Source organism: Oryctolagus cuniculus, chromosome 5 (assembly GCF_964237555.1).
Source record: "Oryctolagus cuniculus chromosome 5, mOryCun1.1, whole genome shotgun sequence".
NCBI classification, from domain to species: Eukaryota; Metazoa; Chordata; class Mammalia; order Lagomorpha; family Leporidae; genus Oryctolagus; species Oryctolagus cuniculus.
In genome coordinates this window covers 133,060,016-133,072,587 of record NC_091436.1, presented here as the reverse complement: position 1 = coordinate 133,072,587, position 12,572 = coordinate 133,060,016, and the positions used below count along the sequence as shown (strand labels likewise).

Here is a 12,572-nt window from a genome sequence, read left to right as displayed (position 1 = left end):
AAGAGTTACAGAAAAGGGGAGAGACATGTCTTCCATCTGTTGGTTCACTCCCCAAATGGCTACAATGGCCAGAGATGAGCCAATGCACAGCCAGGAGCCAGGAGTTTTCTTCCAGGTTTCCCACATGGCTGCAGGGGCCCAAGGACTTGCACCATCCTCCACTGCTTTCCCAGCTGCATTAGCAGGGAGCTGGATCAGAAGTGGAGCAGCCTGGACTCAAACTGGCACCCATATGGGATGCCAGTGCTGTAGGCCAAGGCTTTAACCTGCTGTGCAACAGCGCCAGCCCCCTACTTAGCCCTGTATTTTATCAGGCTTAACTTCTTGGTCTCAGATTTAGTGTCACCATTGTATACTCCTGCCCACTTCACCCAAAAAAAAAAAAAAAAAAAAATTCCTCAGTGCACGTTGGCTGTTTGAGGAATGTCACCTCTAAAAGTAGTGATCAACAGAAGAAAGGCAGTGAGCAGCCATTTATGCTAGCACTTAAGATGCCTGGGTCTCACGTCAGAGTATCTGGACTTGACTCCTGGCTGCAGCTCCTGACCATTGTAAACCTTGGAGGCAGCAGTGATGGCTCAAGTAATTGGGTTCCAGCCACCTACAAAGGAGAGATCTGGACTGAGTTGCTGTTCCAGCCCCAGCCATTGTGGACATTTGGGGAATGAACCAGTGGATGAGAACTTGCTCTCTGTCTCTTTCAAGTAAATCTTAAAAAGAGAGAAAGATGGAGCTGGCATCCCACCTGGGCACATTTGAGTCCTGGATGCCCCACTTCCAATCCAGCTCCCTGCTAATATCCCTTGGAAAGCAGCAGAGGATGGCCCAAGTGCTTGAGCCTCTGCACCTACATGGAAGACCTGAATGAAGCCCCTGGCTCCTGGCTTTGGTCTGGCCATTTGCAGCCATTTGGGGAGTGAACCAGCAGATGGAAGATCTCTCCCTCCTCACCCCCACCCTTTCCTGAAATTCTTCCTTTCAAATAAGAGAGAGAGGCAAGCATTTAAAAAAAGATTTATTATTATTATTATCATTATTTATTTGAGAGAGAGTTATAGAGAGAGAAAGGTCTCCCATCCACTGGTTTACTCCCCTAAATGGCCGCAACAGCCAGGAGCTTCTTCTGGGTCTCCCACGCGGGTGCAGGGGCCCAGGGATTTGGGCCATCTTCCACTGCTGTCCCAGGCCACAGCAGAGAGCTGGATCGGAAGGGGAGCGGCCAGGATAGGAACCCGCACCCATAAGGGACGCCGGCACTGCAGGCGGTGCTTAGCCCACGACACCAGCACTGGCCTCAGCAAGCCTTTTCTGAGTCACAGATTCTTGGCTCTTCGAATCAAGAGATGGGCTGTCCCTCGCGAGAGGAGCCTTGTTCTTTGTCCAGGTGGCTCATTCAGCTGGGTAGACTCACAAATTCTGAGTTACGTAAGTTTGTTCTGTCCTCTGGCTGCCTATGGTACTTGTGAGCCTAACCAGGGGGAACACGGGTGGGGGTCACTGGTCACGAGGGGGCTGAGTGGGGGCGAGGGTGGATTAACGCAGAGCCTTGCCGCTGCTGGAGAAACAGCGCTGAGCCTGAGGGCTGCTGGAGGGCGGAGGGACGGGCAGTGTGCCGCTGTGTGCGTACCCGTCCATGGCTCTCCTAGCTAGGCTTTAACCAGAGCATTCCAGAAAAACATCAGCATTCGTTGGTGACTGCTGTTACCCGGGTGCACTTGTGCATGATGCAGAGTGCCTTGGAAAGCATGTGACGTGGAGTCATTTTCAGACCTTTGAAAAGCAGCCACGTCAGAGTGGACAGCCCTGGTGAACCGGGGTAGCAGCACTGCCCTGCGTGTTAAGGAAGGAAATTGGGAAATCGAATCAGGCTGGCTGAAGACAGCAGGTGCCTGCCCTGCCCTGCCCTTGGTGCTGTCTTCCGGTTCCACAACTCTACACGAGTGTGTGGCAGGAGCACAAGTCACCAGATCAGTTGGACGGAGGAGAGCTAAGAGAGGGGCCAAAGGGGTGGGTAAGGGAAGCAGCTCTCTGTCCCCGCCCAATGGCTCGGGAGTTCCTGAGCCCGCTGAAGCGTGTGGGAGTGCTGATGAGGCCTAGCGCCCCCTCCTCTCCTCCTCTGCCTGAAGGAGGGCGTGTTCACTGTTGAGATCCGGCGGGAAACCACTGAGCTAGCTGCGCCGGTTACTGCAGTCATCAGCGATTAGATGCCCACGCAGACTCGGGAGTGCCGGGGACGGTGTGCCGGAGGTGGGGAACGGAAGGCAGGGACGAGGCGGGGCAGCGCGCGCCCTCGTGGCTCATCAGCAGGGGCCTGGGCAGCAGGGTGCGCCGGGTGAGGCCGTCACCACACCCTCCACGCACTCCCCACGGGCCGGGCCGTCTCTGCTGGCGCTGTTCTGTATCTGCTGCAGAAGCCCCTCCCTCGCTGCACATGAACCTTGAGGACTCGCGTCCTCATTCCTCCTTGCACACACATGCTTAAAGCAACTGCTACCTTCTGCTCTCTGAAGGGTGTTTCCTAAGACGTGCGCTCAGCTTGTGGGTGGCGGGTCCCAGTGCTGTTTGTGACTTGCACAGTGAGAGGCCGGAGTGGAACAGTGCGGGATGAGGTAGAGAAGGGGCCGTGCTGGGAGGGATCGGGAGGAGGTCACACTGTTGCCTGGCTGTCTTTCAGGATGTTTGGACCCGGAAGAGAGTACAACTTCACGCGGCCCAACGAGAAGGGAGAGTATGAGATCGCCGAAGGAATCAGCGCGACCGTGTTTCGCACAGTGCTGGTGTGTGGTTTTGCCCTTGTTTTACATGTCTTCCCCAGAGGCGTGCCCGGCCGGCCGTGACCCTGACTTTAGGGTCTCTGCTTCCAATCGTTGCCTTTCCCGCCTGTGTTCTGTTCCTGCACTTCAGGTGTGAGCTCAGTCGTCAGCAGGTTCTGATGGAAAGCGTCAGGACGGCCGGGGCCGCTTTGCCATCTGCCAGTTCGGCCAGCTTGGTGATCGCCCCGGTAGCCCCCTGCTTTCACAGGGCCGGGAGGGAGACGGGTTGAAGAAATGGTGTCCCATCTTAATGCGGCCTACAATTCTCCCTCCTCGTCTGCTTACAGGATTATTACAAAACTGGTATCATCAGCTGTCCTGATGGCATCTCCATCCCAGACCTTAGGGACACATGCGATTATCTCTGCATCAACTTTGACTTCAACACCATCCGCTGCCAAGACCTGAGTAAGTGCGGGAGCCGTGGCAGCAGCGCTTGCGCCTGAGTGTGCTCTGGAACGGACTGACGTCTGCATTACTGAACAGAAGGACCTTCACGTGTGGGTTGCACATGATCTGCTGAGGCAGAGGCGTGATAATCAGTAACCTGTTTCCTCTACTGCTTCAAAGCACTGCAGGGCAGCGGGGTAGACACAGGGAACCAGGCGGTGAGTCTCAGCGTAGCCGGACCAGCCGGCAGGTCGCCACGCTGCCTGCTTCCCTCCTGCGGCCCTGGTTTCTCCACTCTGACAAACAAGGACACTGCTTGTCCAACATGAGCAAAGGCTCACTGTTACATAGCAGTTTGGCCAGGCTTTTTGTTACAATTTTATCACTTTTTTTTTTTAACATGCCCAACAAATTGGGCTTCCTTGCTAGTTCTCTTATTTATTTGTTGTCTATTTGAAAGGTTGAGTGACAAAGAGGGAGAGACAGAGAGATAGAGGTCTTCCATCCGCTGGTTTACGCCCTAAATGCCTCCAGCCAGGGCCGGGCCAAGCTGAAGCCTGGAGCCAGGAACCCCGCCCTCCAACTTTGTCTCCCCTGTCTGTGGTAGGAACCCAGTTCATGGGCCCATATCCACTGCCTCCCTAGTGCTTTAGCATGAAGCCGGATTGAGAGCACGGAGAACTGGAACTCGAACCAGGCATTCTGATGTGCGATCTGCACATCCCAAGTGGTGGCGTCACCACTGCCTGCCACAGTGGCCTCAAAGCCTGCCCCTTTTCATTGTTTTAACTTAATGTTTGCGAAGTGCTTTACAGCTGTGGAATCACTAATGTCTTAGGCACACTAGCTATGAGGGAAGGGTGGTAACTTCGTTTGACAAATGAGAAGCCTGAAACCTTGGCTTGTTTGAAGCTGCAGGCTTTAGGAAAGCTAAGAGTAGCACTCAGATTGCCTGGCCACAGACTTCTAGGCTTCCTGACATTTTGGAAGAATTGTCCTTTGACGTCCATAATGCATTGGCTGCAAGTTGCAGCGAGGCCTTCATTGTGGTCCTCTCAGTGGGCTCAGGCCTGGAGCATCTTCGGGAGAGGACCAGTTGACGGCTCCACCTCTGGCAGAACTCAGCTGTGGCCCAGCACTGTCTGTCCGACACAGCCTCTGCTGATGCGCGTGCTCGAGGAGGCAGAGGGAGCCTGGTAGAATCTGAATGCGAACAGCTGTCACCTGTCTCTCTCTCGCACTTGACCAGAAAGCACGCTCACCTGCGTTTTCTCTCCCCAGGTGCTTTGCTGCACGAGCTGTCTAACGACGGTGCTCACAAGCAGTTTGACCACTACCTCGAAGAACTGATCCTGCCCATCATGGTGGGCTGCGCCAAGAAAGGGGAGCGGGAGTGCCACATCGTCGTGCTGACGGACGAGGACTCTGTGGACTGGGACGAAGACCACCCCCCGCCCATGGGGGAAGAATATTCCCAAAGTAGGAGAACCGTGCGTGGTGGAGATGCCCTCAGCAGCTCCGTCCTAGCGCCCACGTGCAGATCAGTGCTGAGTGGTGACGAGCGCACTCAGCCAGGCTAAGCCTCTCCCGGTGCGGCCTCCCCGTTATGCTGGGAAGTGGAATAACCTCTCACTCCACCCCTGAGGCAGCAGATCAGATGTGGATGTTGCTCTCCTCTTCTTTTAAAAGGATTATTTATTTGAAAGAGTTACAGAGAGAGCTAGAGCCAGAGAGAGAGAGGTCTTCCTTCCACTGGTTCACTCCCCAAATGACCACAGTGGCCAGAGCTAAGCTGATCTGAAGCCAGGAGCCAGGAACTTCCTCCAGGTCTCCTACGTGGGTGCAGGTGCCCAAGGACTTGAGCCATCTTCTACTGCTTTCCCACGCCATAGCAGAGAGCTGGATCAGGAGAGGAGCAGCCAGGACTCAAACTGGCACCCATATAGGATGCTGGCACTGCAGGCTGGGGCTTTAACCTGCTAACGCTGGCCCCTCCTCCTTTTTTTTTTTTCTTTAAGATTTTGAATTGGTAGTAATTCAAAATTCAAAAAATGTGAAAGAATATACATTAAAAAATCTTATTCCCACCCTGGCCCCTCTGCTGTTTTCCTCTTTGGTTTTCTGTACTTCCAAGGATAGAAGGCACATACATGAACAAATCCATACTTGTTTTTCTCAAACTGTTTTAGGGGGCCAGTGTTATGTAGTGGGTTAAGCTGTGGCCTGCAATGCTGGCATTCCATGTGAACACTGGTTCAAGTCCCAGCTGCTTCACTTCCGATCCAGCTCCCTGCCAATGCACTTGGGAAGGTGGCCCAAGTGCTTGGGTCCCTGCACCCACATGGGAGTCCCGGATGGAACTCCTGATTCCTCGCTCTGGCCTGGCCCAGCCCTGGCCATTGCTGCTGTTTGGGGAGTGAACCAGCAGATGAAGACATCTCTCTCTCTCTCTCTCTCTCATTGTCTCTCTCTAACTCTGCCTTTCAAATGAATAAATCTTTAAAAATAGTAGGATTAACTAGTGTTCATACACTGTGTACATAATAATGCAATATAAAATACATGCTCTAACCCCTAGAGTAATAAAAGTTTTAAAAAATGATTTCCTATTATACAGACTGTTTGACACTGTGTCTTACATAAGCACCTCCACATTCTTTCTGTAGCTGCATAGTATTCGATGCATGCATATGTTGTGTTTGGTTTAAGCATTTAAGTATAAATTGTAAGTGGTGCTGAGTGCAGTGAATCTCCTTTTAAACATAACCTTCACACACACGTGTCACTATCGAGTGTTCCTAGAGATGGAATGGCAAAAGCTTTGGCTTTTCTAATTTTGATAGATATCAGATTATTCTCCATAAAGGCTGTACCAGTTTGCACTGACAGGTTTGTTTCCCATATCCTCACCAAAAGTTTTAAAAACCTTCATCTTTTCCACTCTTTATTTTTTTTAAAGATTTACTTATTTATTTGAAAGTCAGAGTTACACAGAGAGAGGAGAGGCAGAGAGAGAGAGAGAGAGAGAAGTCTTCCATCCACTGGTTCACTCCCCAGTTGGCTGCAATGGCCGGAACTGCACTGATCCAAAGCCAGGAGCCAGGAGCTTCTTCCAGGTCTCCCACGCAGGTGCAGGGGCCCAAGGACTTGGGCCATCTTCTACTGCTTTCCCAGGCCATAGCAGAAAGCTAGATCGGAAGTGGAGCAGCTGGGACTTGAACCGGCGCCCATATGGGATGCCATTGCTTCAGGCCAGGGTGTTAATTAAGCTCCTGCGCCACAGTGCTGGCCCCCTCCACTCTCTTAATATGCAGATAAATTCTCATGATTGGCACAAATTTTAATTTGCACTCCTCATTCTCTTGAATGAGGCTGAACCTTTTATTTTTTCCATTTACTTGAAAGGCAGAGAGAGGGCAGGAGCAGTGGGGAGGTGGGGTAGAGCGTCCGCCCACTGATTCACTCCCCAAAGGCCTGCAGCAGCTGGGGTCAGGTAGAAGCCAGGAGCCTGAACTCAGTCCTGGTCTTATGCATGTGGCGGGGACCTAAGAATTTGGGCCATCACTGCTGCCTCCCAGGGTGTGCATCAGCAGGAAGTTGGGATCAGAAGTAGAGCCCGGACTCGGACCCAGGCACTTTGTAAGGGGATGCAGGCAGTTTAATCACGACATCAAGTAGTCACCCCCGAATTTCGTAAGAGCCAGCCTTTACCCGTCACAAAATAGGAGCTGGTCTTAGCGGTTTGTAGAAGCCCCCATTTGTGGTTGTGCTTTCTATAGAATAAGAAAATTAGTGCTCAGTAGTATGAGTTGCAGATATTTTTCCCATGTGATTGTCTTTTTAGCTTTGTGGTGATGGTTTTGGCAGAGATGTTATATTTTTACATTAATTTTTCTTTTATGGCCTCTAGGTTTTGCTTCATACTCAGAAAGACCTTCCCTACCCTGAAACTATAAAAATTTCTCTTGTGGTATATGTGTTATTTAACATTTGCCCTTTGACCCACCTGGGTTTTTGGGCATCAGTGGTCAAGTACACTGTTGGTCCTTAGATTCTGTTACCTCGTCTCCTTTCCCCTCCAGAGGCCTTCACTCCTTGACTAACACCACTTTTTCTTTTCCCCAGTTCTTTATAGCTCCAAGCTGTACAGATTCTTCAAATATATTGAGAATCGGGATGTTGCTAAAACAGTGTTAAAGGAACGAGGCCTGAAAAATATTCGCATTGGAATTGAAGGTAAGACCAACCAGCCAACAACCAGCCCAGTCAGCGTGCAGGCACTGCATGGGCCCGGGGCTAGGCTGTACCTGGGGCCCCAGCCCAGTCCTCGCATTCAGAGACCGGGCTAAAGGAGTGCGGCGTTGTTTCGGTTTGTCCTCATGTTTCAGTCTCTCTCCCGTGGAGAACGCTTTGAAACAGCCCCGGGAGCAGGTGGGGCTCACTCGCACGTTCCGGATCAGGAGCAGCAGGGGCAAAGCACAGGAGGCGGGAAGAGCGCGTCACGAGCGGGCTCCGAGCGCGTCTCGGGCCTGGCGAGGAGCCCAGCACCTCAGGATGACTGCAGTCCTCAGAGGGGCGTCTGGGTTTACCGACAGAGCTCTCCGGGACCCTGAGCATGGCTCCCAGGCCTGAGCGGGCGGCTGGACTTGAGCTGGCGCTGCAGTATGGGATATGGGATGCCAGTGTCACAGGCAGCGCTTGCCCACGGCACCACAGCGCTTGCCCCATCTCCACTGTGTCTGATGTTGGAGGGATTTGAAGTGGGAAGAAAGTTTTGAGATCATCTGTTTCTTTTTCTTTTTTTTTGTTTTGTTTTGTTTTAACACTTATTTATTTTCTTGAAAGTCAGAGTTACATAGAGAAGGAGCGGCAGAGAGAGAGATCTTCCATCCATTGTTTCACTCTCCAGTTGGCCGCAATGGCCAGAGCTGTGCCAATCCGAAGCCAGGCGCCAGGAGCTTCCTTTGGGTCTCCCACACAGGTGCAGGGGCCCAAGGACTTGGGTCATCTTGTACTGCTTTCCCAGGCCATAGCAGAGAGCTGGATCGGAAGAGGAGTAGCTGAGACTCCAACCAGCGCCCATATGGGATGCCGGCACTGCAGGCGGCTACTTGACCCCCTGTGCCACAGCGCCGGCCCCTCCATGGTGTCTTTCATCCCTTGGGAAAGCCTAGGGGCACAGTGATAGGGACCACGTCGTCTCCCAGGGTGGCCCGCCTAACCACCCATTGCAAATGTTTCCGCCCAGCCAGCGCCGCGGCTCACTAGGCTAATCCTCCGCCTTGCGGCACTGGCACACCGGGTTCTAGTCCCAGTTGGGGCACCAGATTCTGTCCCGGTTGCCCCTCTTCCAGGCCAGCTCTCTGCTGTGGCCAGGGAGTGCAGTGGAGGATGGCCCAAGTGCTTGGGCCCTGCACCCCATGGGAGACCAGGAGAAGCACCTGGCTCCTGCCTTTGGATCAGCGTTGTGCACCGGCCGTGGCGGCCATTGGAGGGTGAACCAACGGCAAAGGAAGACCTTTCTCTCTGTCTCTCTCTCTCACTGTCCACTCTGCTTGTCAAATAAATAAATAAATAAAAGAAAGAAAATGTTTCCGCTCATCTGAAACCCTGCCTTCTGGCTCTGCTCATTTGCAGCATGGGACAGCCTTCTAGGTATTTTTGGCCACATCCCTGTTTTGTAGGCCAGCACGACACATGTGCTTGACTCTCTCACACAGCATGCCTTCCAAGCAACAGAACCAGAGGACTGGGGTAGCCTTGCCCTGGCAGGATTTCTCTGTGGTGCTTCTACCAGCAACTAAAGTCTCCTGAAACTTCATTTAAGAGGCTTCTCTCCTCCTCCCATCGCAAGGGCCGGAAGTCTCGTCACTCTCCTCTGTTTGTCCTTCGGGGCACCAGAGCTGCTCACCTGAGCAGGCGGGGACAGCGCATGCAGGAGGCTGGGCAGGGGGCCTGGAGCAGTGACAGGTCACTCCCCACATGGTTCTTCTGGCTGTCTTTGGGTTTGGAAATGAATGTGTTAGGAAGCAGAAAGTATGGCTGCAAGAGTGTTCCCAGTTGCCAGAGTCCTGAGAGCGGCCTCCTTCTGTGTTTCAGGCTACCCTACCTGTAAAGAGAAAATCAAGAGACGACCCGGGGGGCGGTCCGAGGTGATCTACAATTACGTGCAGCGCCCCTTCATCCAGATGTCCTGGGAGAAGGAGGAGGGGAAGAGCCGCCACGTGGACTTCCAGTGTGTCCGGAGCAAGTCCCTCACGAACCTGGTGGCGGCCGGAGAGGACGTCCTGGAGGACCAGGAGGTCCTGATGCACCACCCGCCCCAGGTCGACGAGCTCGACCGGCTGAATGCCCCACTCTCTCACATGGCTTCCAGTGACTTTCAGGACTGAGCCAGCTGTGGGCCCACCGCCGCCTGAGCTCCCGGCCTGCCCTGGGCAGAGACCCGCTTCTCCTGGCCTCTCCCGTCCCCGGCGGAGATGAAGGAGCACTCACATAGCTACTGGCCAGCTTGGCAGCCGCCCGGCTGATCTAAAACAATGGGGCCTGGTGCTGCTCACTGGGTCTGCGTAACCACAGAAGCAGAGGAGTCGGGACTGCGCGCAGTCCTCCCCTTTCTGCTCTGGTCTTGGCTTCTGCTGGTCGTGTTCCACGCCGGGCACACTGCCTAGCAGCAAGGGGACCAAACTTAAAGATGACAGCCTCTGCCTTCTAAAGGCAGGCACTCGTGGGGTGCTCAGCGGAGCCACGGAGGACGCCCCCGGCTGCGTCCGCGGAGAACGTGGCTCTTAATCACGACGTCCCAGAGGGGATTCTTCCGAGCTGGAGTCCTCGTGAGTGCCGCCAACAGTCCAGAGCCACACGACGGGCTCTCCGGCAGGAAGAGTAAGGGTGCAACTGTTTATGAAACTTTTAGATTCAGTTTTTCAGACTCAGTCTACGGGTGATCATTTGGAAAGCAGCTCAGCTACAGGAGCGTGGCCCCACATCGGGCCAGCTGGGTCATTCTGGCTCGGAAGCTGGTGCGAAGCCGCAGGTCTGGACACCCAAGGGCGGCCCGGTGCCGTGGGTGTGGCTCGGAGAGCTGAGCTAGGACTTAAAAGCTTTCAAGATGAGTGCAGCAGTTTTGTTTTATCAGGAGTTCCAGGGGCTGGGAGCCCCCTGAGCAGGCTGTCCAGCCGCCGGCTTGAACAGGGGAGGCTTCCCCGCAGCGGTGTGTTTCACCTGGGGAACTAGCCAGTTAGCCACTCACCTGGTAAGAAACCAGCACTCACGCCACGGGAAGGGTGGGCTGGGAGCAGACTGACCAGCTGTGGTGACTGCGGGTGTAGGCAGCCCGGGCACTCCCCGGCCGCCGTGCCTCGAGCTCTCCATGGCTGTGAACAGCAGAGCTAAGCCTCAGCCTGGGGCTCCAGAGACTCCGGGGAGTATCTCCCACCCTGTGGGAGAAGCTGACCCTCCAATCACCCGCCTCAGCTGCACCCCTCACTGTGAAGAGACAGTTACCTGGAGTTCTTGGAGTAAATTCCATTCTTCCAGGATACTGGAGGACAAGCTCCTTGAATGGCCTGGCCCCAGGCCCCAAGGCAGCTGGGAAAGCCCCTCCCAGGCCCGGGGGAGGGGGGGTTTCAGGACTGCTCTGCGGGTGTGAGCAGGTCAGGGTGTACTCTGCTGTTGTCCCCTGGCAGCTGCGCCGCACGGCCATCGAGGCTGGGGGAAGGCTCGGGGTGTGTGTACCAGAAAGCAGCTGGCTCACGTTTGGGGTCAGATTCGGCCGTTGTCCTCGCCGGCCCCGCATTCCCGCCGGGGGCAGCTGGGCAGCCTCGGCCAGCGCTTCACGGTGCTTCCGGTGAGCCTCTCAGTGGATTTTCATTACCACCACAGAGGACGCCGAGCTGTCATGTTTGTGTGCCCTGTGACACGTGTGACTTCGGTGCCGGCTTAGGTCTTGTTAAACTCTGCGTGTCCGCACACACAGCCGACACCTTGGTTAGTGCTTACTTGGTGAAATGGGCTTGAACCCTTGCTCTGTGTCAGTTTCCTCAAGCTTTCTAGGACTTTACCCCCCGAATTGGGTTAACAGGCTTTTGGCCCCGACCCTTGAGGTGACGTGTGTCTCCTGGCGCCACCCAGTGGTGGCGCCTGCAGGAATAGCTGGGGCCACAGGTTCTTTCTAAAGGAGGAAAATTTCTGCACCGACCTAGAGCTCAGCATCACTGTAACTTGGAGGCGCCCTCAGCCATGCCTTCCCCGTTCCTGGGGTCAGGACATCCCATAATGGCGAGGCCTCAGTGGGCTGCAGTCATCCCCGTACGAGCCAGTTCCTAGCCAGATGGGCAAGAGGCATTTCTCTCCACTCAGAGGTGGGATTGGGTTTGGTGTTCTTTCTAAGTGCCTAAATAAGCGAGCTAGGTTGTTCATCCAGAAACACTTTGATGAGAAAATGGTTCTACCCAGGCTGTCGCTCAGAGCTCATCTGAGTCGGGTCGAGAGTCTCACCACATCATGTAGTGCCAGTGAGGAATCGTGTTGTGGGGCACAGGAGAGGAAGCAGTGTTAACACGTGTCGGGTTATTTCAGGATTTCTCCAAAGTCCAGGAAAAGAGAACAATGACAGCAAAATGTGTAAGGACGACAGAAAGCAGCTGCTAGATTTACTGTGTGGTAGGCGACAGCCAGTACTAATTTTAAACTAAATTCCAAGAGTCCAGAGTGATAGAGGATGGATACGGGTCTATGCACGTAACTGTGGGATCAAGCGTGGGCGGAGATGTACTTGGAAATAGTGCTCCAAAGCGTCTGAAATCCAGTACCCAGAGCAAGGCTTCAACAATCATAAAGTTTTGTTTTATCAAGTGTCAATAGAACGTTACAAACCAAGGGACTTTGGCAGTCTGTGCAGTGCTACTTCTTGCCTCATTTTGGAACTGTTCAAACGGGGAGCGGGAGCACAGCTGTGCTCTGGGCGGCCCCCTGCAGGGGAGCATTTTCTCCTAAAGGCAAAATGCCTGTAGGTTTTCTCTCTACGTTGTATCCATTTCGAAAGTTGCACTTGTTCACCTACCAGTGTTTACGAAATCCTGCATTTGGGATTCTTTTCTATAATAAAATATTATCATTTGTGTGTCCGTGTCGTTCTTAGCAGAAATGAAACCAGGTGTGGGGATGTTAAAAGGGACTGACAGGGTACTGCCCAGTGGCCAGAAGCGCGTGCTCCTTTCCAGGAGGAGACGGGGCCTCGCTGGGGGCCTGCAGGTCTTGCCGCTCTGGTATTTACAACCCAGAGGTTCCAGAGCCCTTAATGGGCTGCCTTCCGAGGTCCTGGTTGATTTGCACTCAAGACCATTTGAACACAGATTCAACTAAGCA

At 53.9% G+C, this 12,572-nt stretch overlaps 1 protein-coding gene across 7 annotated transcripts in view; it reads left to right on the top strand.

Annotated features, from left to right (window-relative positions):
- KCTD20 (potassium channel tetramerization domain containing 20) overlaps positions 1–12,327 on the top strand; it is a 37,427-nt gene extending 25,100 nt beyond the window's left edge. For 5 of the 7 annotated variants that reach the window (XM_002714660.5, XM_070074147.1, XM_070074144.1 and 2 more), the window contains 5 exons: positions 2,675–2,777; positions 3,101–3,221; positions 4,485–4,682; positions 7,329–7,439; positions 9,303–12,327. In XM_002714660.5, the coding sequence (XP_002714706.1) occupies positions 2,675–2,777; positions 3,101–3,221; positions 4,485–4,682; positions 7,329–7,439; positions 9,303–9,595 (826 nt within the window). In that variant the 3' untranslated portion in view covers positions 9,596–12,327. Of the gene's footprint in view, positions 1–2,674; positions 2,778–2,904; positions 3,002–3,100; positions 3,222–4,484; positions 4,683–7,328; positions 7,440–9,302 lie in introns of all 7 variants that reach the window. The other 2 variants (XM_070074145.1, XM_051855729.2) reach the window with 1 other exon arrangement.
- Positions 12,328–12,572: the final 245 nt, after the last annotated feature.